A 24,047-nucleotide genomic window follows, 5' to 3' on the forward strand; every position below is an offset into this window, starting at 1 on the left:
CAACAAGAGGTTGCAACGAGACAATGGAAATTGAAATAAGTAGCAAGCAATGTGAGCAAGACTATGAAAAGTAGCAGTGAGATGCAATTGTCACTTCTCTAGACTTCCACTCCTGTAATAGGCTTCTAAATTTTTTATTTTTTGTAATGAAAATAAATCTGTCATCTTGAACATTTGAATCTGTTCTAAATTTTGGTAGTCCATTTCGTGTGAGGGATGTGATCCTCCCAAAAGCATGGAAATTTAAGATATCTCGATTGAATACTGGACGTTAATCTTTTCAATCACATTAAAATTCCAATTAAAACTGTACGTGATAATTTTGCCCTTTGAAACTTTCAAGATATGTCATAACGTCACATCCCAACACATTCCAGGATACTTCATTTGCATGCCGAGTCTTTTGCTTGGTGTGCAAGGAAAGTCCCGTGGAAAGCTGGGATATAAAACACAGAGGATAGGAAGCTTCACCGTCAAGAATATAAAACATAGAGGATGGGAAGCTTCAGTGTCAAGAACTCGTAGCGACACAGTGTAGAAAATATAATTCCAGGCTCCAGGCTCCAGGCACCAAAGCAATTCTGCAAATTCTTCATTGTCGATTCTCCATATTGTGATTGGAAACCCATGGCTCAAGTTCATGCTGCGGAGTTGAAGGGCAATCAACAGGACCTCAGTCCTAACAAGCGCATGGGTTGTTTTGGATGGAGGAGTAGCAGCAACAAGACCAGCAAGATCAAGCCCAAGAAGAACGCCCAAGTCTCAGATGGGAAGATCAAGGAGAGAAAACAAGAACAAGCAATAATTGTTCCATACTTCGCGGCTTCAGCCAGATTGTCAATGCTGTGACATGGATTTGCACAGATTCAAGATTTTTTCCTTTTCGTCTTGAAGAAGCGAACTTGTAATATATTTTGTTGTTTCATGAATTGAAATCAGTCAAAAAAATCTCTTCAATTCATTCTCAATGATCACAAAAATGCTTGTTATCACTTCGCAGAAGAACTGAGAATGTGGAAAACTTCAGGTTTGAGGACATCAGTGACATTCTCTCAGCCGCTCACTCACTTTGCCTGGTAGTCTTCAATCTGAGGCGAAGATCAAGGCGTATAATGAGGAAAACTACAAGCAAATCCTCGCATCCAGAGCTTGCAAGGTAAGGCGTGTTTTCGAGGAGAAACAAATCCTTACTCTCTCTCTCTCTGTCTCACATACACACACAGGCTGTGGAGATTAGCATCCAGCAAGAGCAAGGCTTCACTGAAACGAGAAATTCTTTTCAATGGTATTCCAGCGAGAATTTGGATAAAAAACAGGGACCTTCTGGAGCGTACGCGCCGGCAGTGGCGGGTATGTTGATGCAGCAGCCAACGAGGCAGCCCGAGATTGGCTCAACGGTGGATCCAGAGACGCAGAGGATTCGAGAGTTGCGAGCCGCCATCGCCGGCAGGAACTAGGGACAAGCGCATGGATGAAGCTGATGGTTCTAGCTTAAAAGAGTGCTAGCAATTGGAACTAGAAAATCCATATTAGGGCTTAAAATTTGGAGAGGGCCGCGCGTACGCGAGCCCTCAACTTCCACAAATTACGACGTCCACTCCTCCACTTTGGGAAGATGGTAGGCCGGCCAAGCCGTAGTGCAATGGGAAGGCCGAACCTAGGCCATTGACCTTCATGATCGCCAATAGACCCCGTCCAGGTAAGTATGGATCCTTTCCCATAGCGCTGGGTTATATACTGCTCTTGTGCCCTTATTCCATTCCCCGGCATGTGGGATAGGGCAAGAATTGGTGCAGCATATCCTTCGTTCATGGCTCATCGAGACGAGGGAAGAGGAGTTGTCGGGTGAGAAAAAGAGAAGCCTTCTCTCATCTTCTCTTTTGTATTTTGGGAGCAAAGCTCTCCAAGGAGTAGCAAGAACTTAGATGTGACCTTTACAACAATTGATACTAAGTATCTTGCCCAAGAGTGGTCGAATGCCCTGCGTTGGCCCTCGATCGTCATAACTCTTATAATATGATCTAATTGGCTCGGCCGGATGCCGTATCTGAGCACCCCGCGGTTCGAACCCATGGCCAGAAGTTAAAAGAGTACCATACCGCCAATATTTGTAAAATAATTTTTATTCAAATATATGAAAGTGGCGTGGTCCTTTACGAAACCCTAGCTCAATTTTGGCACCAACATCAACGAATTTTTTCACCAACAGAATATAACTACCTAAACTTCATTTAATGGTCCAAACCAAGAAAAACTTTGTAATTTGTTTTGTTGGTAATAGACCGAGTGCCACGCAATATGTATATAATACGGCAGTTGTGGATGTATAGGTTGACTAGCTCCTTCTGCTTCAGCCACTGTTGCTGGAGAACAGCAGAAATTTGTGGAAAACAGACAATGTGAAAGTTTGTATGGAAGAGAAAAAGCAAACTCTGATCTATCAGATCTTAGAGAAGCAGCGCTGTGTGTTGTTGTGAACAAGAGCAGCAGCGGCAGCTTCAGTCAATCAAGAGCCATTACCTTCGCTTTGCTTTAGAACCATCTTTTCTTCCAACCTTTGCGGGGATGAGCTCTTCCTTGAGAGTTATTTTATACACACGGTATAGTTCTAGGCACGCCTAAAGTCCTCGCGCAATACCCTGAAGATTCACCAGTCAAGGAGGTTGTCAAGGAGGTTTCTTCGATCGAACGGAATTCCAAAGCCAGTGATTCCCGGTTATTGAGGAAAAAGCTTGAAGATTGAAACAAGGAACTAGAGAACAAAACTCTATGAGCGGGATAGTGGAGCGAATTTATAAAACTGAATTGAAGCAAATGGCTCTTAAAGAAATCAATTGAAATCTTTCCTTCTTGTGATCAAGAACCTATTTTATAAGAAGCAAGGACACGAGAGAAAAGATCCATTTCTTGTGTTTCTTGCATGTATCTACAGGCATGGTAACTTCGGGTTCTTCCGGTTAGAATTCCACTTCTCCCTCCAACTCATAACACATTTTCAGGGTGGCCATTGTAGCTGATTGAGCAGCGCCACAAGTGACCATCTGATTTGTTCGTTACATAAAAAAATAGTTTCTTGATTCTGAAACTGTTTTTTTCTCTTTCTTAGTAGAATCAGAGTTTATTTATTTGGTTGATCATGCGTTTAACATGGTTTTGTGCAGTGAATCGGCGATGATGGCACTGAATCCAGCCGGCCTGCAATTGTGTTACGAGTTGGAGGAGGGCCTGGAATGATCTTTCCATTTGAAGGAGTTCCAGATCTCACAGCTTGTTTGGTGTCAATGCTTGGAGGAGATCCATTTTCGAATGCACTAACGTGTTTTGGTCCTGGGTGGATAGGCGAGCTCCTCCGTTTGATCACTGCTGGGAGTATACTTTCTTTATTCACTGCTGGGTGTATAGGCGAGCTCTTTCCTTTGAGCACTGTTGTCGCTACCGGGATCTCGAGATTGTAAGCCTGCGAGAGCTGGACCGTGAAATCCTGCAAGAGTTTACGATGATGCCGTGCTCCTGCTTCATCAGCAGAAGAAACGAGAGAAGCAGCGGAAGCTCCAACTTGTTCCTGGTGGATCTCTCCAGCCAGGAGCAGCAGCAGCAGCAGCAGCTGGAAGATCAGACGAGTCTCCATGCTCCGACACTTCCGAGTGCTTTTGCTTTGATCTCCTCCAACTCTTCTTCCTGCTCAAATGGGATCGCTTTCTCTCTCCAACTTTTGCTAGACTTCCAGTTCCAATGGGATCGCAACTTTTGCTCTTCCCGTTCCAATGGGATCGCTTCTTCTCACTTGGAGATACCCCAGCTTCATTAATGGCTTTTATACACGGTTATTCCTCTCCATCCGTCCCGGAAAAACTTTGAAAAATCATCCGTCAAAAACACGCTCTTTCGTTTGAACGAGAGTCTCGTTCCCTCCCGGTGAAACAAAAACATTCCTGAACTTTGAATCCTCGCCTACGAACGAAAGTAACAAGGCGACGTATGGAAGTTGTAGAGCAAAACGGAGAAGTTTCCAGCCCGTGTAAGTCAAGTCCAACTCTCGCTACTTCTTTCCCCGATGCTGCCCAAAAGATCCGGCTCGTATGGCCGTATGCAGTCTAGGCATATGTCGTCAGCATGGTGTTCCACGTCACTAGGCTCCCGTGCAGTGCTCTGGCCATTTGTGGTCGCATTCATTGGAACCCTAAAGTTTCATGGTTATTGATCACATTGTTTCTTCCGAGATTTTTGGACAACGAGAATGTGAACGAGGGGGTTCTCCACGGGGTTTGAATCCGTTTGGCGACATCAAGGACGTGACAATGCCCCTGGATCAAGGGACGATGCGACGGCGGCCATGGACAACATGCACAACTCGGAGCTCTTTCGCAAACTGTTGACGGTGAATTACGCGCAGCCCATGAAGATCAAGGGAAGAGAACAGGGCTGGGCATCTCAACCAAGTGAGTTTTCTCTTCCATTTCCCTTCTTTCTCGTTTTTTTTTTTTTTTTGCGTTAGATTTCATCTTCATAGAGTATATGGATTTGCTGAAGATTTTTCTTTTAGTTCTTCATTCCTAAACGAAGTCAGTTGTTTTACTTCTCTTGCCTTTGGTTCACTTGTTTGTCAGTTCTTTCTCTAAACTATTACTTTTCTTCTTGTCTCTTTGATTTTTCTTTGCTATTTGTTCCACGACAGCTTCGTCTTACCTTGTTGATTTGGAATTCTATCTTTGCAGTTTGGGCCGATGCCGATACATGGTTTGAGCGAAAACAGCGGGAGCTAGAGATGAAGAAGCTCAAGGCCGAGCAGGATGCCACGGTCAAGGAGGCGCAAGAGGCCGAGAGGAAGAAGCTCTTGGATGCCCTCGAGGGAGAACCGGAAGAGCCTGAAATTACCATGCCTGTAGATCCTGCAATCTTGCAAGAAACGCAAGAAGTGGAGGTCCTTTGGTATGCTTTCTTTTCTCTCGTGTCCTTGGTCTTTCCCTTACAGAGCAAAATAGTGTGCAGAAATCTGGAACTGGAGGTAGTTTGATCTATAAGGAAATCTTTCTAGTTATACAGTGTTGATGTTTTAGGAAAAAACAAGATTGAAACAAGGAACTAGAGAAGAAAAATCTATGAGCAGGATAATTGTAAAACTGGATTGAAGCAACCGAACAAAAGTTTGTTTGCGTGGCTCTTAAAGAAATAGATTGAAAGACAAGAAAGTGGTTTTCTCTCTTTCCTAAGTTCTATAGTCTTGTGATCAAGAAACTATTTTACAAGAAGGATACAAAGCATGCCCACTTTTTGTGTTTCTTGCATGATCACAGGATCTAGAGGTATGGTAACTTCGGGCTCTTTCTTCCACTTCTCCCTCCATTTGCAGGCCGGCCGATTCAGTAAGTGACCCTATAAATAAACTGTTTTTCTCTAACAAAGAATCAGAGTTTAGTGTTTAGTGCCGTTTAACATGTTTTCGTTTTATTGACGCAATGAATCTGTGGCCTTGAATGCAGCCAGCCTGCAAATGTGTTACGAGTTGGAGGAGGGCCTGGAACGATCTTTCCATTTGAAGGAGTTCCAGATCTCACAGCTTGTTTGGTGCCAATGCTTGGAGGAGATCCATTTTCGAATGCACTAACGTGTTTTGGTCCTGGGTGGATAGGCGAGCTCCTCCGTTTGATCACTGCTGGGAGTATAGGTGAGCTCTTTCCTTTGAGCACTGTTGTCACCACCGGGATCTCGAGATTGTAAGTCTGCGAGAGTTGGACCATGGAATCCTGCAAGAATTTATGATGATGCAGTGCTCGTGCTTCATAAGCAGAAGAAACGAGAGAAGCAGCAGGTTTAATCTCTTATCTCCTCTTTGCAGGGAATGTCCTCCGAAGCTCAAGGGGGCCATCGCCAGTTTGATTTATGCTGGACCAAGGTGTCCTGATTTGGCAGAGTTGCTAGAGATACAATTGATTTTGTATCTCACATCACCTCCAAAAGGTTGGTTTTTTGGCCGTGGATAAACCAGCATTTTAAACTAACATCCTGATGTTGGTTTGGAACGTTGGTTTCATACATGGTCACTCTTGGTTTTTAAGCAATTAAAACTATTTGTGTTTTGGAAGGACAAAAATGGGGTGGTTTTATTGCATGTTTAGTTTCTCATTTACAAGGAAAGGATCAACTTTTGAGGGGACAACCTTTTGGATTCTTTTGAGTTGATTTTTATGCCTCAACTTGTTGATACATTGTTTTATACCATATTCATATTGGTTTATGGGATTTTACATTAGTTTATAAATGGATCTTTGTGTTAATTATTAGAAATGATTTTTGATTGAGTTTCAATTTGCATTTAGAACCATTAGAAAAGGTCAAAATTATGTCATAAATTATTTTCCTTGTTTTTAAGAAGTTTTTAAAAATTGGATGCTTTATTAAGCTTGTTTTTGCATTGACGTCTCACAAGAGGGCATTGTCACAACTTGGGGTCTACTGGAAGATACATCTTATAGGGCTTACAATTCGGAGCATACGCGAGCCCTCAACTTCCACAAATTATGACGTCCACTCCTCCACTTTGGGAAGATGGCAGGCTTCTTTATCCATAGGACAATTACAACGTTCACTCCTCCAGTTTGGGACGGCCAGTGCTTAATAGAGTAAATATAGTCATTCCACGCTTGGGAGGATATCCTTCGGTCAAAGACTAGCCACGGGTCAAAAGGTCAACATCTTGACCGGCCAGCCCCTTCTCCAGCATGAGATCCACGGCCTCTTGCGGCCGGCCCTCGCGGAAGTAGAGGCCCGCTACTACCATGAATGGCTCTGCGCAACCGCTGGGATCCAGCCTGACTATCTCCTCCGCCACTCGCCTTGCCCGGGCGCTGTCCCGACGGATCTTACACACGTCGAGGAGCAGCTTCCACGCTGAGGCCGGGGCCACGAACGGCATGCTTGCTGCAAGATCCTCGGCATCTCCCAGCTCTGATCGGCTCGTCAGCATTGCCAGGATCGCGCAGTAGTGCTCCACTCTCGGCCGGATGCCGTAGTCCGAGGCCATGTCGCGGATGATCCCCGCCGCATCGTCCAGGCACCCGAGCCAAGAATGCGCGCTAAGAACCGCCGAGAGGACCACCTGATCCGGCATCAGCTGCCCCGAGCAATTCTCCCAGTGGAAAATCTCCAGCGCTTGCCCCGCGAGATTGTTCATGGTGCACCCCTCCATGATAGACGCCCAGGTGACGGTGCTCCTCACCAGCATCGCGTCGAACAGCTCCTTTGCCTCAACCAGGTGCCCGTTACGGGCATACGCAACGATCAGGGTGTTGCATGCGTCGACAGTCACCCGGGGCAAATTGTCGAAGGCTGTACGGGCCTCCGCCACCATGCCGTGGTCTCCGTACGCCCTGATCATGGCCACCCACGTCCCCCGCGTCGTCTCCGGCATCAAGTTGGCGGCCTTGACGCACTCGGCAAGATGCCCTGCCTGGGCATATGCCTGCGCGAGCGAGTTCCAGCTCCCGGAAGTCCTGGCGGGCATGTAATCGAACAGCTCCTTCGCTGCCGCCACATTTCCTGCCCGAGCGAATGCTGCTAGAACCGCATTTGCGGCAATGGAATCCGAGGCTGGGACGCTCTGGAGCATCTCGCTGGCCTCGTCGACCAGGCCGTTTCTCGCGTACGCAATGAGCAGCAAGCTCCACCCGAGGGCCTTTTTGTGCGGCATCCAGTTGTAGATCTCGCTCGCCTCCGCCACCTTGCCGTAGCGGGCGTACGCCGCCATCATCTGGATCCACCACGACGACTTTGCTCGAGGGAGAGATGAGAAGACCCGCCGGGCATCCTCCAAATGCCCGTTGTTCACGTAGGCCTCAAAGATCGCCCGGTATGCCTCGTTCCTTGGGTGGCGAATGGCGTCAAACACTTGGCGGGCTTCCTCCACGCCACCCCACTTTCCAAATGCCTGGATCGTCACGTTCTTGAGCTCGCGGTTGTCTCGGGTGTGAGTTTGCGTGCAGATGATCTCGTATATCCGCCTCACCTCGAGCAAGTTGTCAGCCTCCAAGAGCCTGGTGGTGAGTGCCTCCACCTCGGCCTCTGGGTTTCCATACAGTCTGTAGATCCTGCGCAGTCGAATTGCTGCGCGTTTTATCCGCCCCTCCTCGCTGAGGGGCTTTCCCATCTTCTTCCGGAAGATCCCCATAGCTCAAGAAACTTTCGAAGCCGCAAACTCTCTCGATCATGAAGATACTTCAATCGTTCGCAAACATGACGAGCAAAAGGCACACACAAACAATGCATCACTGAGACTTCGCCGACCGTGGGGTTCGAACCCACGACCACAAGGTTAAGAGCCTTGCGCTCTACCAGCTGAGCTAGGCCGGCTAATATTAATGGTTTCATAGCAAGAGCTTTTCGGTAATTGAAAGCAGGGATGGTCGCATTAGTTCGAGTGTCAACTCTCGTAAGTTGCTTAGAAAACCTGACATGGTAGATCTTGCAGGCTCAGAGCGTATTGGAGCTGGTGGTGTTCGACTCGAAGACGGGACGCACAAACAAATCCGACACTTGGAACTGTTATCAGCAAGCTAAGTGACGGTTTTTTGTGTGGAGAAATGTGCGCGGCTATCGATCGGGCACTCCAAGATCTACCAGGTACAATGTAGCAGTCAAGGATCGGAGCAAGTTCGTCTAGCTCCGTCGCGAACAAGCTCAAGGTAATTTTCTTCCTTTCGTAGGCTGACAAGCTACAAATCCAAAGCGAGTTACGATTTTTTTCTCTCTCCGATTTGTGTCCCACCCAAAGCTTAAACGCTTCCACAGCGCGTCTTCTCTCGGCCGTGTTGGCCTTCCTGTGCTTGCTGGTGTAGAGATTCGCGTAGAGCTCCACGTACAATCGCTTGTACTTGGCCTTGGCTCTCCCCGGGTGGCTTCCCTGCCGATCCATGCAGTCCACCACCTGGAGCGCGAGCTGAGAGTATCCTCCTCGCACGAACGACACCACTGATCGAGGGTTTATCTCTTTGCAGAGAAGGATGTAGTCCTCAACTTGCATGTCCAAAAACGTACTTCGTCACAAAATGCTTAGCCATGGAACTGGCCGCGTTGCTTCTCTCGTCTCCATCAAAGGATTCGTACATGGTGTCCATTTTCCCTGGCCGTGAGAAAATCATAGAAGTCATTTCGTCTTTGTCGTAGATGGGATTCACTCGCTTCTTGATGTCCCTAAGATCACTGCCCCGCTCCGAGAATCTGGGAAGTGTGCGACAACCAATCCGGCACAAAAGCACAGCCCCATGCCCCAGTCCACTCTTAGAGCAAACCGGAATTATTTAAAATGAGATATATTTAGCATGTAGATTAAGTTTTATACAAAGGCAGGATATAAAACGCAGAAGAAAATCTACTAATTCTGCAATTGTGCAACCATTTTGTAATTTGGAAACACATGGCTCAGGTTCATGCCAAGGGTAATCAACAGCATCGCAGTTCCAACAATCTGCTTTGGATGGCAACAATACCAACAAGATCAAGCCTGGCCAAGGAGTAAAAACAACAACAATAACTTTGCGGCTTCAGCCAGATTGTCAATGTGTGTTATTTGCACACCTTCAATTCTGCTCAATGACAAATGGTTGATATCTCACGCAAATCTGGTTTTCTTTTCTTATTCACACGGAGAAGGGTTTTTTGCGGCCTACAACAAGCACGAGGGGATTTTCCGACTATCTGGATAGAGGACTCTCGTTTGATTCTCGGGTTGCTCGCTGTAGTCTTCAATCTGGTCCAAGGGATACCATGGAAAATAATTTTTTCTCACCTGTTCCGTTTCAGTGAAAATACGGACCTACGCGCCAGCAGTTGATGCAGCAGCCCGCAAGGCAGCCCGAGCCGATTGACAGAGTCTGCTCAACGGTAGTGCGGCCGAGGAGATGATTCGAGAGGACCGCACAGAATGGCCTTTCTAGAACGTCTATAGATCAAAGATTGCTCCGCCTGTTTCACTCTCTCTCAAGGACTTACATGGCATTTGTATATTTCCACTCCCGTCGGCATCCGTCCGTCAAACGACTGTGGTCTTTTTGGCACTCTTTTGACCGGCACACTCCCATCCGGCTACATTTTTCTTTGACTGGCACACTCCCATTTGACTACATTTTCTCTTGTTGTGGGAGTTCTTGGTGGAGACGGTGCACGTTGGTGCCGGAAGATAGTTGGAGGATGTAGATGTGTATAAAACCAAATGGGCTTTTCTGGTAGCTCTTGATTGTTTCAAATCGGCATGTGATTTAGCATCGAAAGATTTCTACAGGTGAGAAGGCTCACTAGCACCACATTTTCAAGCAATTCAGCAAAGCAATTTTGTTTCTGTGCGTAGAATCCCAACTACCTATAGCCAAATTTGCACAAGCTACGTTAAAGAAACACAAACCGTGTTAAAGATAGACATCTTAGATATTTTTAATTCGGAGAGGGCCGCGCGTACGCGAGCCCTCAACTTCCACAAATTACGACGTCCACTCCTCCACTTTGGGAAGATGGTAAGCCGGCCAAGCCGTAGTGCAATGGGAAGGCCGTACCTAGGCCATTGGCCTTCATGATCACCAATAGACCCCGTCCAGGTAAGTATGGATTACTTCCATAGGCCCTATGCTATATACTGCTCTTGTGCCCTCATTCTGCGCCTCGGCATGTGGGATAGGGCAAAGATCCGGTGCAGCGTATCCTTTGGTCAAAGACCTAACCTGTCAAACGGTCAACATCTTTAGTCCATGCGGTGCTCGGATCTTACACCCGTCGCTTCCGTCAACGGAACGTCAAGGAGTGCCGGTGGCCCGGCATGGCCACGAACGGTATCGCAGTATCTGGTAGGGTTTGTTCCTCGTCAGCAGTGTGAGCAGCGCAGTAGTGCTCCACGCTCAGCCCCATGTCGCGGAGTTCTACTGGAGCCGAGAATGCCGTAAGAACCGATGAGAGGACCATGGTGCACGCGTCCATGATCGACATCCAGGTGATGGTGCGCCTACACCATGTTGCATGCTTCAACAGTCACTCAGATCAAATTGTCAAATATACCCCCTACTCATCTCGGGCATCAAGTTGGCGGCCTTGATGCACTTGGCAAGAAGACTTGGCAGCGATGGAATCCGATGGTGGCAATGAGCAGCAGGCTGCGGCATCCAGTTGTAGATCTTGCTCGCCTCCGCCACCTTGCCATAGCCGGCGTAGCCCGCCATCATCTGGATCCACCACCAGGACTTTGCCCGAGGGAGAGACGAGAACATCCGCCTGGCGTCCTCCAAATGCACGTGGGCCTCGAAGATCACCCGGTATGCCACCTCGTTCCTTGGGTGGCAAATGGCACCCCAGTTTCCAAACGCCGCGTCGCAGAATATCTGCCTCACCTGCATCACTCACAAAAGGTATCCTCATTTTTTTAAGGGATAGCTAAATGATTTTCATCACTCACAAAACCTTTTTCACTCAATTCAAATATTAAAATGGTTACGTTTGGAAAAGTGATTGAAGTGTCCACTACTGTTGATCTTCTTGGCCAAACGTTATTGCACAAAATTGCAATCTCCTTAAGCATGCTATTCTTGAGTAGTAGTCAAGCCCAACTCATATATGCCTTCAACAATTAGTGCACACCAGCCTAAAGTTAAGGAATCAGCCTCAATGTTGTAGCTTGGGTCTTACCATTCCCCTCAGTGTTGCCTATGTCACACATGAATGAGCTCTTCACCAACACCATGCAAACTTGCATCCAAATACAAGCTCCACCATTCATGGAATTGGTAAAGGTGTTTGTTGAAACTGGGACTATAATCAGGAAGATGAGCATGAAGTGAGGGGTTAGACACCATTAACCTGGGACCATCTATAGAGAAGTTGCTATTGTTTGTTCTTTTGCCAAAGGAAAGTGCCTTTCATTGTAACATGAGCAATCAGTAGAATAACATTCATAATGATTCTTTATCTTTAGCCTAGTTTGTGCAAATCTTTGTGAACATCTTCCTCTAAAGTGTTAAAAGACCTAGATTGCAAATCAATAGGATATACTCAATTGGCTGCATTGGGGGCACGACAGATGTTATACATCCACAGCTTCACAAAGGCATTTGTTGTCAAGGACACCATGTTAAGGAAGATAGTGTGCAAGAGAATGAAAATTTGGTTCTTTTGTCATGTGCGATAAGAGCAAAAGGTGAGAACATTGTGCTCTAGAGAAGCTACATTTGGTTTGCAACATGTTGAATGCATGGGATGTCTATGGGCCCAGGAATCAATTCGGCACTTTCCCCTAAACTCAGAGCTATGAAGAAATGGAAGAGCTTGTGTTCATTGAAGACATAGATGGGGCAGAGGGTCATGAATTTTACCTTTTCTGATGGTAGAGTGGACGTAGATTCTGCGGGTGTTCTCGGCTAACTCCATCTCTGTGAAGTGCGAGGAGCCACCAACGGTCCGATGGAGAACTCTTGAACCAAGAAAAGAAGATGGTCTCAGCAAAGTGAAATTTCGAGCTGGATCTTCCAATGTCATTCGTCCCACAAGAGGTATGCTACTTTCTTTTAGGATGGCTCAATGTGAATGCTCTCGCCAGTGAGAATAGTCACGCTGAACCCCTCGCAATTTGCTGCAGCTCTTAGATGCTCGCCGGTTTGGATGCCGGGAAAAAGCCTCAGTAAGTGTTGTGTTGTTGCCTGCTGCTGGATGGTTTCTCACTCCGTTATTCTTCCTCTCAGCTGTGAGCATCGCGGTGGATGCTTGGAAGCTGGCCTTAACCGGGCGTTTCAGGCTGATCGGCCAGTGGTGTGAGTTTGTGCGAATGCACCATCGCCATGCTATTACCGAAGATACCTGGCGACAAGTCCTGGAGTTTAGTAGGGTGGTGCACGAGGATTTGAGCAATTACGATCCAGAAGGTAGAGAAACTTCGCCCTTCGCGTGCTCTGGTCTAACTAACGTAGCTGCCGCCCCAGGTGCTTGGCCTGTTCTTGTCGACGAGTTTGTGGATCACATGTACAGGTAACACACGATAGTTCTCTTGCTGGAAAAGAATGGCCGTCCTCACAAAATCCTCCTGCCTTCAGAAGCTCGTCATGCTCTTGCATTGCGGAAGCCTGCGCTTGCGATACGAGTGCAGTGCTGAGCTCTTCGGAAGTTTTGGATGCTACCTCTCAATTGAACCGAGCGAATACACTACCAGGCAAGAAAACTCGCTACCACTATGATGTCTACAGATCTATCTCTCTTCACAGGTATGGCTGCTACCGCCGGTAGTAAGAGGCGAAGGAAAGACACGAACGACGAGGTGTCTTTGTCGCGGCATTTGAAGCGTCTACTGCTGGAGAAACCTCTGCTCATGTCCTCCGGTGGGTTTTGACAGATGAAAGCTGTGTAGTAGAGAAATTCTTTTCAATGTACAAGCGAGCGATGATTCTTTTTCCGCATAGCATTCGTGTGACCGAGAAACACGTGACAATAATGATCTAGACTCTATTCAAGTCAAAGTCTGGAGTCCTAACAACTCTCTATATTTCTTGGCTAGCAAGTTAGGACGAAGTATATAATGTGTGCCCTGAGAATTTCTTTCATTTGTTTTGGAATGGCAGCAGGTGGAAACAGCATCAAGATGGACGAGCAACAAAAGGTTGCAAAGGTCGATTGTTTTGGATGGATGAGACAATGGAAATTCAAAGTAGCAAGCAAGGTGGAGAATTCGCAAGATTGGAGCAAGACTATGGAAAGCAGCAGTGAGTCAAAGAAAAAGAAAAAGGATGCAATTGTCGTTCCTCACTTCTCTTCCTCGCCAAGACTTCCACTCCTGTAATAGTAGAGAAAAGCTTCCAAATTGTTTGTTCTCCCTCCAAATATCTTCTCTGTTTTAAGATCTGGTACTCAGGATAAGTTGGTCAAGCTAGGATGAATGAGCAGCATCGTATCCATTTCCAGGACACTTCGTTTGCATGCCGAGTCATTTCTTGGTTTGCACGGAAAGTTTTTTGGACAAGGATTGAAATCAGGAATTCGCAGCAACAGAGCGTAGAAAATCTAATTCAGCCTTCACGCACGAAGACTATATCCTTTCTTCTCTCCAATTTGTGACTGGCTCAATGGAGTTAGTGCTTTGGATGGAGGAGTAGTCAACCCACAATCTGAGTCCTGTTGATTGCCCTCACAATATCCAGAAGCTCGTCGTTCTCTTGCATCGCGGAAGCCTTCCGAGTGCCGTGATGAGCTCTTCGGAAGTTTTGGATGCTACCTACCGAGAGGCAGAGGAAAGACACGAACGACGAGGTGTCTTTGTCGCGGCATTTGAAGCGTCTACTACTAGAGAAACCTCTGCTCATGGGTTTTGATAACAAGACAATAATATGAAGCGAATTTTTTTTTCCACTGTTGTAATCTAGACTCTATTCAAATACAAAACGATCATTGATTTTGGAATGGCAGCAGGAGTTCAAGGTGGAAATACGGACGAGCAACAAGAGGTTGCAACGAGACAATGGAAATTGAAAGAAGTAGCAAGCAATGTGAGCAAGACTAGAAAATAAATCTGTCATCTTGAACATTTGAATCTGTTCTAAATTTTGGTAGTCCATTCGTGTGAGGGATGTGATCCTCCCAAAAGCATGGAAATTTAAGATATGTCGATTGAATACTGGACGTTAATCTTTTCAATCACATTAAAATTCCAATTAAAACTGTACGTGATAATTTTGCCCTTTGAAACTTTCAAGATATGTCATAACGTCACATCCCAACACATTCCAGGACACTTCATTTGCATGCCGAGTCTTTTGCTTGGTGTGCAAGGAAAGTCCCGTGGAAAGCTGGGATATAAAACACAGAGGATAGGAAGCTTCACCGTCAAGAACTCGTAGCGACACAGTGTAGAAAATATAATTCCAGGCTCCAGGCACCAAGTCCATAACAATTCTGCAAATTCTTCATTGTCGATTCTCCATATTGTGATTGGAAACCCATGGCTCAAGTTCATGTTGCGGAGTTGAAGGGCAATCAACAGGAGCTCAGTCCTAACAAGCGCATGGGCTGTTTTGGATGGAGGAGTAGCAGCAACAAGACCAGCAAGATCAAGCCCAAGAAGAATGCCCAAGTCTCAGATGGGAAGATCAAGGAGAGAAAACAAGAACAAGCAATAATTGTTCCATACTTTGCGGCTTCAGCCAGATTGTCAATGCTGTGACATGGATTTGCACAGATTCAAGATTTTTTCCTTTTCGTCTTGAAGATGCGAACTTGTAATATATTTTGTTGTTTCATGAATTGAAATCAGTCAAAAAAATCTCTTCAATTCATTCTCAATGATCACAAAAGAAGAACTGAGAATGTGGAAAACGGTTTGAGGACATCAGTGACATTCTCTCAGCCGCTCACTCACTTTGCCTGGTAGTCTTCAATCTGAGGCGAAGATCAAGGCGTATAATGAGGAAAACTACGAGCAAATCCTCGCATCCAGAACCCGCAAGGACTCTCTCTCTCTGTCTCACATACACACACAGGCTGTGGAGATTAGCACCGCTCTCCAGCAAGAGCAAGGCTTCACTGAAACGAGAGAAGCCGTAGAACAACGAGAAATTCTTTTCAATGGCAGCGAGAATTTGGATAAAAAACAGGGACCTTCTTGAGCGTACGCGCCGGTAGTGGCGGGTATGTTGATGCAGCAGCCAACGAGACAGCCCGAGATTGGCTCAACGGTGGATCCAGAGGCGCAGAGGATTCGAGAGTTGCGAGCCGCCATCGCCGGCAGGACACAGCTCAATGGATGAAGCAGCAAGCTAATGGACACAATATTGATCCATTAGATCCATCTTAGGTCTTAGAATTTGGAGAGGGCCGCGCGTACGCGAGCCCTCAACTTCCACAAATTACGACGTCCACTCCTCCACTTTGGGAAGATGGTAGGCCGGCCAAGCCGTAGTGCAATGGGAAAGCCGAACCTAGGCCATTGGCCTTCATGATCACCAATAGACCCCGTCCAGGTAAGTATGGAACTCTTCCCCAGGCCCTAGCTTATATACCGTTTTAGTGGCCTCATTCACGCCCCGGCATGTGGGATAGGGCAAAGAATCGGCGCAGCATATCCTTCGGTCAAAGACCTAGCCACCTGTCAAACGGTCAGCATCTTGACTCTCCAGCCTATCGCGTCCTCGGCGTCGATCGAGTGTCGCTGCTCATCCTCCTCCCAGGCCGTGGAAAGACCCGCCGGGCACCCTCCAAATGCCCGTTGTTCACGTAGGCCTCAAAGATCGCCCAGTATGCCTCGTTCCTTAGGTGGCCAATGGCGTCAAACACTTGGCGGGCTTCCTCCACGCCACCCCACTTTCCAAATGCCTGGATCGTCACGTTCTTGAGCTCGCGGTTGTCTCCGGTGTGAGCTTGCGTGCAGATGATCTCGCCTCACCTCGAGCAAGTTGTCAGCCTCCAAGCCTGGTGGTCAGTGCCTCCACCTCGGGTTTCCATACAGTCTGTAGATCCGAATTGCTGCGCGTTTTATCCGCCCCTCCTCGCTGAGTGGCTTTCCCATCTTCTTCCGGAAGATCCCCATAGCTCAAGAAACTTTCGAAGCCGCAAACATGGAGATGATTAAAAGACTTTAAACACAAACAATGCATCGCCGTGCCTCCGCCGACCGTGGGGCTCGAACCCACGACCACAAGGTTAAGAGCCTTGCGCTATACCAGCTGAGCTAGGTCGGCTTATACTAATGGTGAAGCAACAGCTTTTCTCTATGTGTAGAGCATGTATCCCAGGCCATTGACCGTGAAGATGATCGTGACAATGATCGCAAAGAGGCTACACGGGAGCTTGATCCGTCGGAGGAATTTTTCCAGCTTGGCGATCCAGCGGATGATCGAAGCGAGGTATAGCGTCGTGATTCCCGTGCAGACGCTAACGATCACGTTGGCGGTGCGGTGTGGGCAGTGAAAAAGGACAGTAAGAATGCTGTAAATGAGAGGCCAGACCAGGGTCGTGATCCCGGCGAAGAAGAGGAAGAAGAGGCACTCGTTGATCCGGCGCTGATCCTCGCTGGGCTTCCGCTTGCGCTGGATGAGGAGAAAAACTGACCAAAATGTGCCGACTGTGGAGATGATCCCAGCCAGGAACAAGTGGAAGCATCGCCCTCTCTCCTCCCGCGTCGCGTCGGGCTTGATGAGTGAAATCCCCGTCTGGAAGCAAGTGGAGGCCACGAATGTGAAGGGCGTGATCATCGTCTTGGCGAGCGCCTTGGTGGGCATCATCTCCATTTCGCCGCGATCATCGGATTCCTGCTGCTGATCCATTCCTTCAACAACTTGGGCATCTTCTTGGGGATCTCTCTGGGAGGCTGATTCCATGCCCGATGAAATCAATCAATCGAATCGATCAATCCATCCAGAGTTAAGAGGTCAGAACTGTGCTAAGTGGACTTTTGTTCTACGTGTTAATTGTTGACAAGTATTCTTGACTAAACTTCTTTCTTTGAAGAGGAATTTAACTTTGACCATGACGAGAATCACCTTTTACCTCGAAGTGAAACTTTTCGGATTGTCGCATTGCTGGTCGAAGGAATCCACCTTATATTAGAAGCTCGTCAGGCGGCACAATGAATCTTTTCTGTTCTCTGCAATTCAAAAAACGCGCGGGAAACCTAGTGTACGTTGCCACAATATCTCTGGGCCTAGGGTTCTTCATTATAGCTAGAGGAAGAGCTCGCGATCGCGGTTTCGCGTGCTCTGGGGGTTTCGATCGATCCAGGGCGGCAATGCAGCAGGGCGAGAAGATTTCGGTCGCGATCCGGGTGAGGCCGCCGATCAGGCAGGAGCTTGTGAGAGGCAGCCAATGGAAGCTTGGCGCTAGAACGATCGCGCTGTACAATGCGCTCGGCGCTCCTGTGCTGGGTCAATCCTACATGTTTGGTAAGTAGGGCATTGAGCTGCGGCCTTGTGATTGATCGTGTTCTTCGTTCCGATAGATCAAATATTTACCAAGGATGCGACCAATGCGAGTGTGTATGAGATCCATGCCAAGGATCTCGTTCTATCTGGGCTTCAAGGATTCAATGGTCTCTGTCGTTCTTCAGAGTTGTGTGGCTCTCATTGTTTTTTTTTTCCTTTCCCTTCTTTTTGTTGCTCCAGGAACAATTTTTGCTTATGGCCAAACCAGCAGTGGCAAAACCTATACAATGCGTGGGTCTGAGCGGGATCCTGGGCTTATCCATCGTGCTATATGCGACGTTTTCAGCACCATTCAGAGTGTTTGTGTAATTAAATCTGTTCTCTGTGGAGCTTATTTGCTTCTTTGCAGATACTAGACAGGGAGTTCTTGATTCGGGTTTCATACATGGAAATTTACAAGGAAGAAATCAACGACTTGCTTGCTCCTGAAAATCGGAAGCTTCGGATACATGAAAACTCCGTGGTATGTATTTTGATTGATCCTGTTTGTGTTTTGGACTCTACTGAAAAGAACTTCAGCGGGGGATTTTTGTGGCAGGATTACGAGAAGAGATTGTGAGCAGTCCAGGTCAGGTCTTTGAGTTCCTCAAATTTGGAGAAGGTAAGCGTTAGATTGAAATGCCTAGAAATTATTGTTTGTTAACTTTCAGCTTACCGTCACTTCGGGAAAACCAACATGAATGTTTACAGTAGTCGATCTCATACCATATTCCGCATGGTTAATATGCTTTTCCTCTGTCAAAGTCAAAGTTGATTCAGTTCTTTGTTTGTAACAGGTAATTGAAAGCAGGGACAAAACAAACGATGGTCAAGACGATGCATTGGACGCAGTTCGCGTGTCAACTCTCGTAAGTTGCTTAAAATTCGTTTCTGGTAACCTGACAGTTTGTTTTCCGAAGAATATGGTAGATCTTGCAGGCTCGGAGCGTATCGCCAAAACTGGAGCTGGTGGTGTTCGTCTCAAAGAAGGGACGCATATCAACAAATCCTTGATGACACTTGGAACCGTTATCAGCAAGCTTAGTGAAGCTAGTGGCAAGCAAGGGTAATTCAAGTTACATGTTTTCTGCACTAATTTCATGATGCTTACAGTGGACACATACCATACCGAAATAGCAAGTTAACTCGGATTCTGCAGTCTGCTCTGGATGGAAATGCTAAAACTGCCGTCATCTGCACAATTACTCCGGATGAGGTAACGTTGCGGATGGTTCTGCATGTCCTTGATAATTGACACAAGTTAATTCACAGATGCAGCTTGATGAGACACGAGGAACTTTGCAGTTTGCCAGCAGAGCTAAACGGGTTTCAACATGTGCACAAATTAATGAGGTACTGTTTGCCCGACCAGGAAACTTGCTCTGACATAGCTACTATGCGATAGACAATCACAGATGCAGCCTTGCTGAAACGGCAAAAGAAAGAAATCGAAGTATTACGAATGAAACTGCAGGTTTGGATATCATACGAACACGTTAGTCTCTGTCTAACTTAGTGGATTCAGGGTACGAGATCTGAAGTTTTGGAGAAGGAAATATTGAACTTGAGGAATGATCTGTTAAAGGTTAGTGTCTTTGTCATTTACAATGGAATATAACTTACCGGTGATCTTGTGGCCAGTTCGAGCTAGAACGTGAAAGACTGGCTCTGGAGCTTGAGGAAGAGAAAAAAGCTCAAAAAGAGCGCGAGATAAGGATTCAAGAACAGGAGCGAAAGATTGAAAACCTGAGCACTCTAGTGATTAGTTCTACGTGGGATGATCGCAAACCATCAAGAAAGGTACTGCCATTTTCGCTATTTGGGTTTTCTCCTTAAGATTACATGTTCAGAGCAATCGGCGTGAAACATGGTGTCCACGCTTTGTCACTCCAAAATCTCTAAAGGTACATGCTGCCTTTACCATGGGTTTTACCATTGACCTTGATACAGGATTCTGTAAACTTGGAGTCTCCAATGGTTTCCGCTAGGAAGGATACAGATCTTACTCCAGTGGCCTTTGAAATGCTCTTTGACGACGACAGCAACTTCAACGATACTCCTCTAGAGGAAACACAAGCGGAGGTGGTTTCAATTCCGTCAGACTTCGAAAATGTTGCTGACGAGGAGACGTGGATAAGTATGAATAAAGGGTACGTGAGAAGTGACAATACGGATTCAATGTCTTCTGCTACTGATATTGCCGTAAAGAATTTGGCTGTAAGTTTATTTCTTACTCAGTTTCAGTTTTGTGGCTGATTCATCTGTTTATGTAGGATGAGTTTGAATCATCTGATTTACAGACACAATATGACGTGCTGCAGCAAGCCCTCGTTTCCAAGGTAACAATTAGAATTGAAGGGCTTGTGATTATGGTTTTAAACAGGACGAGGAGCTGACACGAATGAGGACAGAGCTTTACTCTTCAATGTTAGAAAAGAAATGCTTAGAGGTAGCCGCTCGCGCATGGTTTTAGAATTTCTTAATTTTTGTTTTTCAGGAGGATTTATTGCAAGAAGTGCTCTTTCGGCAAGAGCTGGAGAAACACGTCGCACACTTGGAGAAGGAGGCGGTCGTGGGTATAGCACATGCAGGGATTCTGGAGGACGTTTTTAAAGACTGCCGATCTTTAGTCTTGTCTGCCATCCAAGTAAGAAACTTGACATTGTTTTCCTGGAGAGACTTCTAACTAGGTGATGCAGGAAGCAAAAGACTTTATGTGGACGGCCATGCTGGGCGTCAGTGATAAGCAAACTAACGGGGTCGAGTGTCTGACTTTAGAGAAGGAAAGTGAGTGTAGTGCGCGACAGCAACTCGAACCAAAGGGAAGATATACAGACGAAGTTGAGAGAATGGATGAGATTGACCAACAGGTGAGAAGCATCTCCTGCTTCGAAATGGTTTATGATCTGCTATGGTGGTCGTTCATAAAGCTTGTGGATCTGATTGGGCTGTGAGGATAGCTAGAGGGAGGCTAACCCGCTCGTTACAATATGTGTTGTCTGGGGGGTAGTACTAGTGTAGTAAGGAGAATTTCTATCAAGAATATAGGCTGAGAAGGACGAGGTTCTACTTGTAGCAGGCATCAGGTGGGTCGTGATTGTTATAGCCTTTGTTTTGCGGTAGATGTCAGTGTAGGATATATAATTGCAACTGATGTATAACTTTATTGTTTGCAGTGTAATCTCGACAGGAGAAAGTTTTCTGACGCATATTATTCAAGGTGAAAACTGTTTTCCATTGCCTTTCGCAGACTTACATACTTTTCCCCTTGCAGAATAACAGAACTCACGGAAACGGAAATCCAGTTGAAGCATGTGTTGGAGCAATGTATTTCACAGCTGATGAATACCAAGAGTGTCAACAAGCTCCTTTTCGCTGTCAGTAAAAACAACTACAACCTCGAGAGCTACTTCTCAATTGCCGACTGACTGCGTAATTTCAGGAAAACGCCGCGCTTTTAAGTGCCAACGCCAGGTCCCAGGAAACAATTGATTTTATGTACGGGAAGATTGAGGTTTTGACGGACCGCATACGTGAGTCCGACGTCCAGATTCGGCATTTCATCTCGAGCTCACAGGTGAATAGTTTGCCTGTCTTGACAACAAGAAATTCCGGGAGATTCGGCACTAAAGCTATGACGAACCAACGCTGCAACAACATTACTGGTATGCTAGTTTTGTTATTCACAGCATTCTTCACTCAGGTAGAGAGGGTGAGATTCCTAGAAGAGCAGCTGGCAGCTGCTTTGATTAGCGCGAGTTAGTTAATGTACAGGTATAAGAATGGTTACCACCATTTTGTGATCGCCATCAACGATATCAATTCGTTCCAGTTAACTGTTCTAGTGAGGTAAGAATCTATCATTCGAGCAGTCGTGGCTGACTCACTTGGTGGTTCTTGTTATCACAGTTTTGTTCCATCAGCTTCATCACTTTGGCTTCCTCGTCTTTCATTCCAGCGGTGGCAAACATCCCAGCAAGAATAGTGTAGGCCACCGAGTCCCCGGGATCCGCTTCAAACAACTTATGGGCTATCAAAGCTCCGGTCTCCACGTCCCGGCTCGTCCGACAAGCCCCCAGCAGGCTCCTCCAAACCACAACATCAGCCTCAAACGGCATTCTCTCCGCGAGTTCCATTGCCTCGGCCAAGCGTCCGGCCCGTCCAAACGCATCGACCATGCAGTAGAAGTGATCCCTCCCGGGCCTCACGCAGTAGTCCGGCACCATCGACGCAAAGTAGCTCCAGCCCCTGTCCGCCATTCCGTTGTGGCTGCTAGCGAGCAGGATACTCGAGAAAGTCATCTCATCCGGCCTCTCGCCGTGAAGAACCATCGAGTGGAAGAGCTCCAGGGCCTCCCGGGGATGACCATTCTGGGCATAAGCGGTGACCATGGCGTTCCACGACACAAAGCTCGTCCGGGGCATGGAGTTGAAGAGCTCTTTGGCTTCCTTGACATGCCCGTTCTGGGCGTACGCCGCTAGCATGGCGGTCTGAGCAACGATGGTCGTCTCGGCCATGGAGTGGAAGCACTCCCGGGCCGCGGACAGGTGACCGTTCTGCGCAAGCACGGTTAAAATGGTGGTCTCGGACACCGAGCTCACCTCGGGCATTTTGTCGTAAACCGCCTTCGCCTGAACCACCTGGCCACTTTGTCCGTACGCTGCCACCATCGCGTTCCATACTGCCACGTCGTGCTTGTTGTTGGCGTCGAAGAGCGCCTTGGAGCGATGGACGTCGCCGGCGGCGGCGTGGGCGACGAGCATCGCGGTCAGGGCAAAGAGATTGGCGCGCGGATCGTCGCCTCCACGCGGCATGGAATCGAATGCGCGCTGCGCGTCTCGGATCCGCCCGCCGGCGGCGTACGCCTGGATCATCGCGTTCCACGACACCAAATTGCGCCTTGACATCGCCGCGAAGATCCCCTCCGCCGCCTCGATCGAGCTGCCGCCGCCGCCATACGCCGCCAGCATCGCGTTCCAGCATACCACATCCCTCTCCGGCATCGAATCAAAGAGCTCTTTCGCGCGATCCAAGCTCCCATTGCTCGCGCACGCCTGGAGCATCACCGTCCACGACGCCACGTCGCGATGGGGCATGGAATCGAATGCCGCCCTCGCCACATCGATCCGCCCCTCCCCTCCGTTCGCCTCCACGATCGCGTTCCAGGAGATTACATTCCTCTCGGGCATCGCCGCGAAGAACCCTAACGCGCGCTCTAGATGCCCTGACGTGGCATACCCAGTCAGCATCGCATTCCACGTCACCAAGCTGCGCTGGGGAATCTTTTCAAAAACTGCGCGCGCGGGCTCCAGGTGGTGGCCGACGGCATACGTGGACAGCATGGTCGTCCAGGATTCGATGCCGTGGACGGGCATCGTGTCGTACAGATGCTTAGATTCCTCCACGCTGCCACACGCGTGGAAGAGGATGTTCCACGATATGGAATTCCACTGCGGCATTTTGTGGAAGAGGCCCATCGCGCCGTCCACGTCTCCCAGCTCGGCGTGGAGCTTCACCGCCGTGTTCCACGAGATCACGTCGCGACGAGGAACCCTAGCGAAGAGCTCCTTCGCGCGATCGATCTCGCCGCTGTCCGCGAGGAGCTGGAGCATCGCGTTCCACGACACGGTGCTACGCTCCGGCATCGAATCGAAGAGCCTCTCGGCGGCGGTAAGATTCTTGCTCTGGCCGTGTGCGCTGATGATCGCGTTCCAGGCGGCGACGCCGCGCTCCGGCATCCTATCAAACGCGGCGCTGGCAGATTCGAGCTCGCCGCTGTGAGCGTAGCCGACGATCATCACTGTCCAGGATATTACGGATCTCTCTCGCATCGTCTGGAACAGAGCAGACGCATCTCCCAGATGCCCGCTCGAAGAATACGCTTGGATCATCGCGTTCCAGGAGATTACATTCCGCTGCGGTGCTCTATCGAAGATTTCTTTGGTTTCCTGGACCAGGCCGTGCTCTCCACACGCACTGATGATGGAGTTCCAGGAGACGATGCTTCTTTCGGGCATGCAATGGAACATCCACTTCGCATAAATCAAATGCCCGCTACGAGCAAACGCCTGGATCAAGGTGTTGTAGGAGACGACTGTGCGATCCGGCGCTTGATCGAAGAGCCTCTTGGCCTCGCCGATC

The 24,047-nt window shown here is 47.8% G+C and overlaps 4 protein-coding genes and 5 non-coding genes across 9 annotated transcripts; 2 read left to right on the forward strand and 7 right to left on the reverse strand.

The window, feature by feature from the left end:
• Positions 1-1,546: 1,546 nt before the first annotated feature.
• On the reverse strand, positions 1,547-1,707 carry LOC112345693. Its single transcript, XR_002992128.1, has one exon. It is a non-coding gene; the product is annotated as a U1 spliceosomal RNA (small nuclear RNA).
• Positions 1,708-6,667: 4,960 nt separating this feature from the next.
• On the reverse strand, positions 6,668-8,164 carry LOC9633118 (pentatricopeptide repeat-containing protein At4g02750). Its single transcript, XM_002967899.2, has one exon. It carries the CDS (start codon positions 8,162-8,164, stop codon positions 6,668-6,670), a length of 1,497 nt encoding a protein of 498 aa, XP_002967945.2.
• Positions 8,165-8,273: 109 nt separating this feature from the next.
• On the reverse strand, positions 8,274-8,346 carry TRNAK-CUU. Its single transcript has one exon. It is a non-coding gene; the product is annotated as a tRNA-Lys (tRNA).
• A 2,084-nt stretch (positions 8,347-10,430) lies between these two features.
• On the reverse strand, positions 10,431-10,591 carry LOC112345694. The gene has a single exon (XR_002992129.1). It is a non-coding gene; the product is annotated as a U1 spliceosomal RNA (small nuclear RNA).
• A 1,509-nt stretch (positions 10,592-12,100) lies between these two features.
• LOC9630975 (DCN1-like protein) lies at positions 12,101-13,366 on the forward strand. The gene is made up of 6 exons (XM_002967637.2): positions 12,101-12,115; positions 12,371-12,427; positions 12,608-12,890; positions 12,948-12,993; positions 13,059-13,174; positions 13,227-13,366. Exons 1-6 carry the CDS (start codon positions 12,101-12,103, stop codon positions 13,349-13,351), a joined length of 642 nt encoding a protein of 213 aa, XP_002967683.2. The 3' UTR covers positions 13,352-13,366.
• Positions 13,367-15,818: 2,452 nt separating this feature from the next.
• LOC112345692 lies at positions 15,819-15,979 on the reverse strand. The gene has a single exon (XR_002992127.1). It is a non-coding gene; the product is annotated as a U1 spliceosomal RNA (small nuclear RNA).
• Positions 15,980-16,615: 636 nt separating this feature from the next.
• TRNAK-CUU lies at positions 16,616-16,688 on the reverse strand. The gene has a single exon. It is a non-coding gene; the product is annotated as a tRNA-Lys (tRNA).
• Positions 16,689-17,682: 994 nt separating this feature from the next.
• LOC9630976 (kinesin-like protein KIN-7L) lies at positions 17,683-21,691 on the forward strand. The gene is made up of 22 exons (XM_002967638.2): positions 17,683-17,888; positions 17,945-18,034; positions 18,108-18,226; positions 18,277-18,390; positions 18,447-18,528; positions 18,578-18,645; positions 18,704-18,775; positions 18,827-18,972; positions 19,020-19,122; positions 19,179-19,259; positions 19,312-19,380; positions 19,432-19,491; positions 19,548-19,706; positions 19,757-19,810; positions 19,857-20,123; positions 20,180-20,245; positions 20,290-20,355; positions 20,404-20,553; positions 20,606-20,776; positions 21,083-21,126; positions 21,181-21,283; positions 21,349-21,691. The coding sequence occupies exons 1-22, from the start codon at positions 17,735-17,737 to the stop codon at positions 21,667-21,669; spliced, it is 2,559 nt and encodes an 852-aa protein (XP_002967684.2). The 5' UTR covers positions 17,683-17,734; the 3' UTR covers positions 21,670-21,691.
• Positions 21,692-21,766: 75 nt separating this feature from the next.
• Positions 21,767-23,002, reverse strand: LOC9633120 (pentatricopeptide repeat-containing protein At4g02750). The gene has a single exon (XM_002967901.2). The coding sequence runs from the start codon at positions 23,000-23,002 to the stop codon at positions 21,767-21,769; it is 1,236 nt and encodes a 411-aa protein (XP_002967947.2).
• Positions 23,003-24,047: the final 1,045 nt, after the last annotated feature.

This window comes from Selaginella moellendorffii, unplaced genomic scaffold, assembly GCF_000143415.4.
Source record: "Selaginella moellendorffii unplaced genomic scaffold, v1.0 SELMOscaffold_9, whole genome shotgun sequence".
NCBI lineage: Eukaryota > Viridiplantae > Streptophyta > Lycopodiopsida > Selaginellales > Selaginellaceae > Selaginella > Selaginella moellendorffii.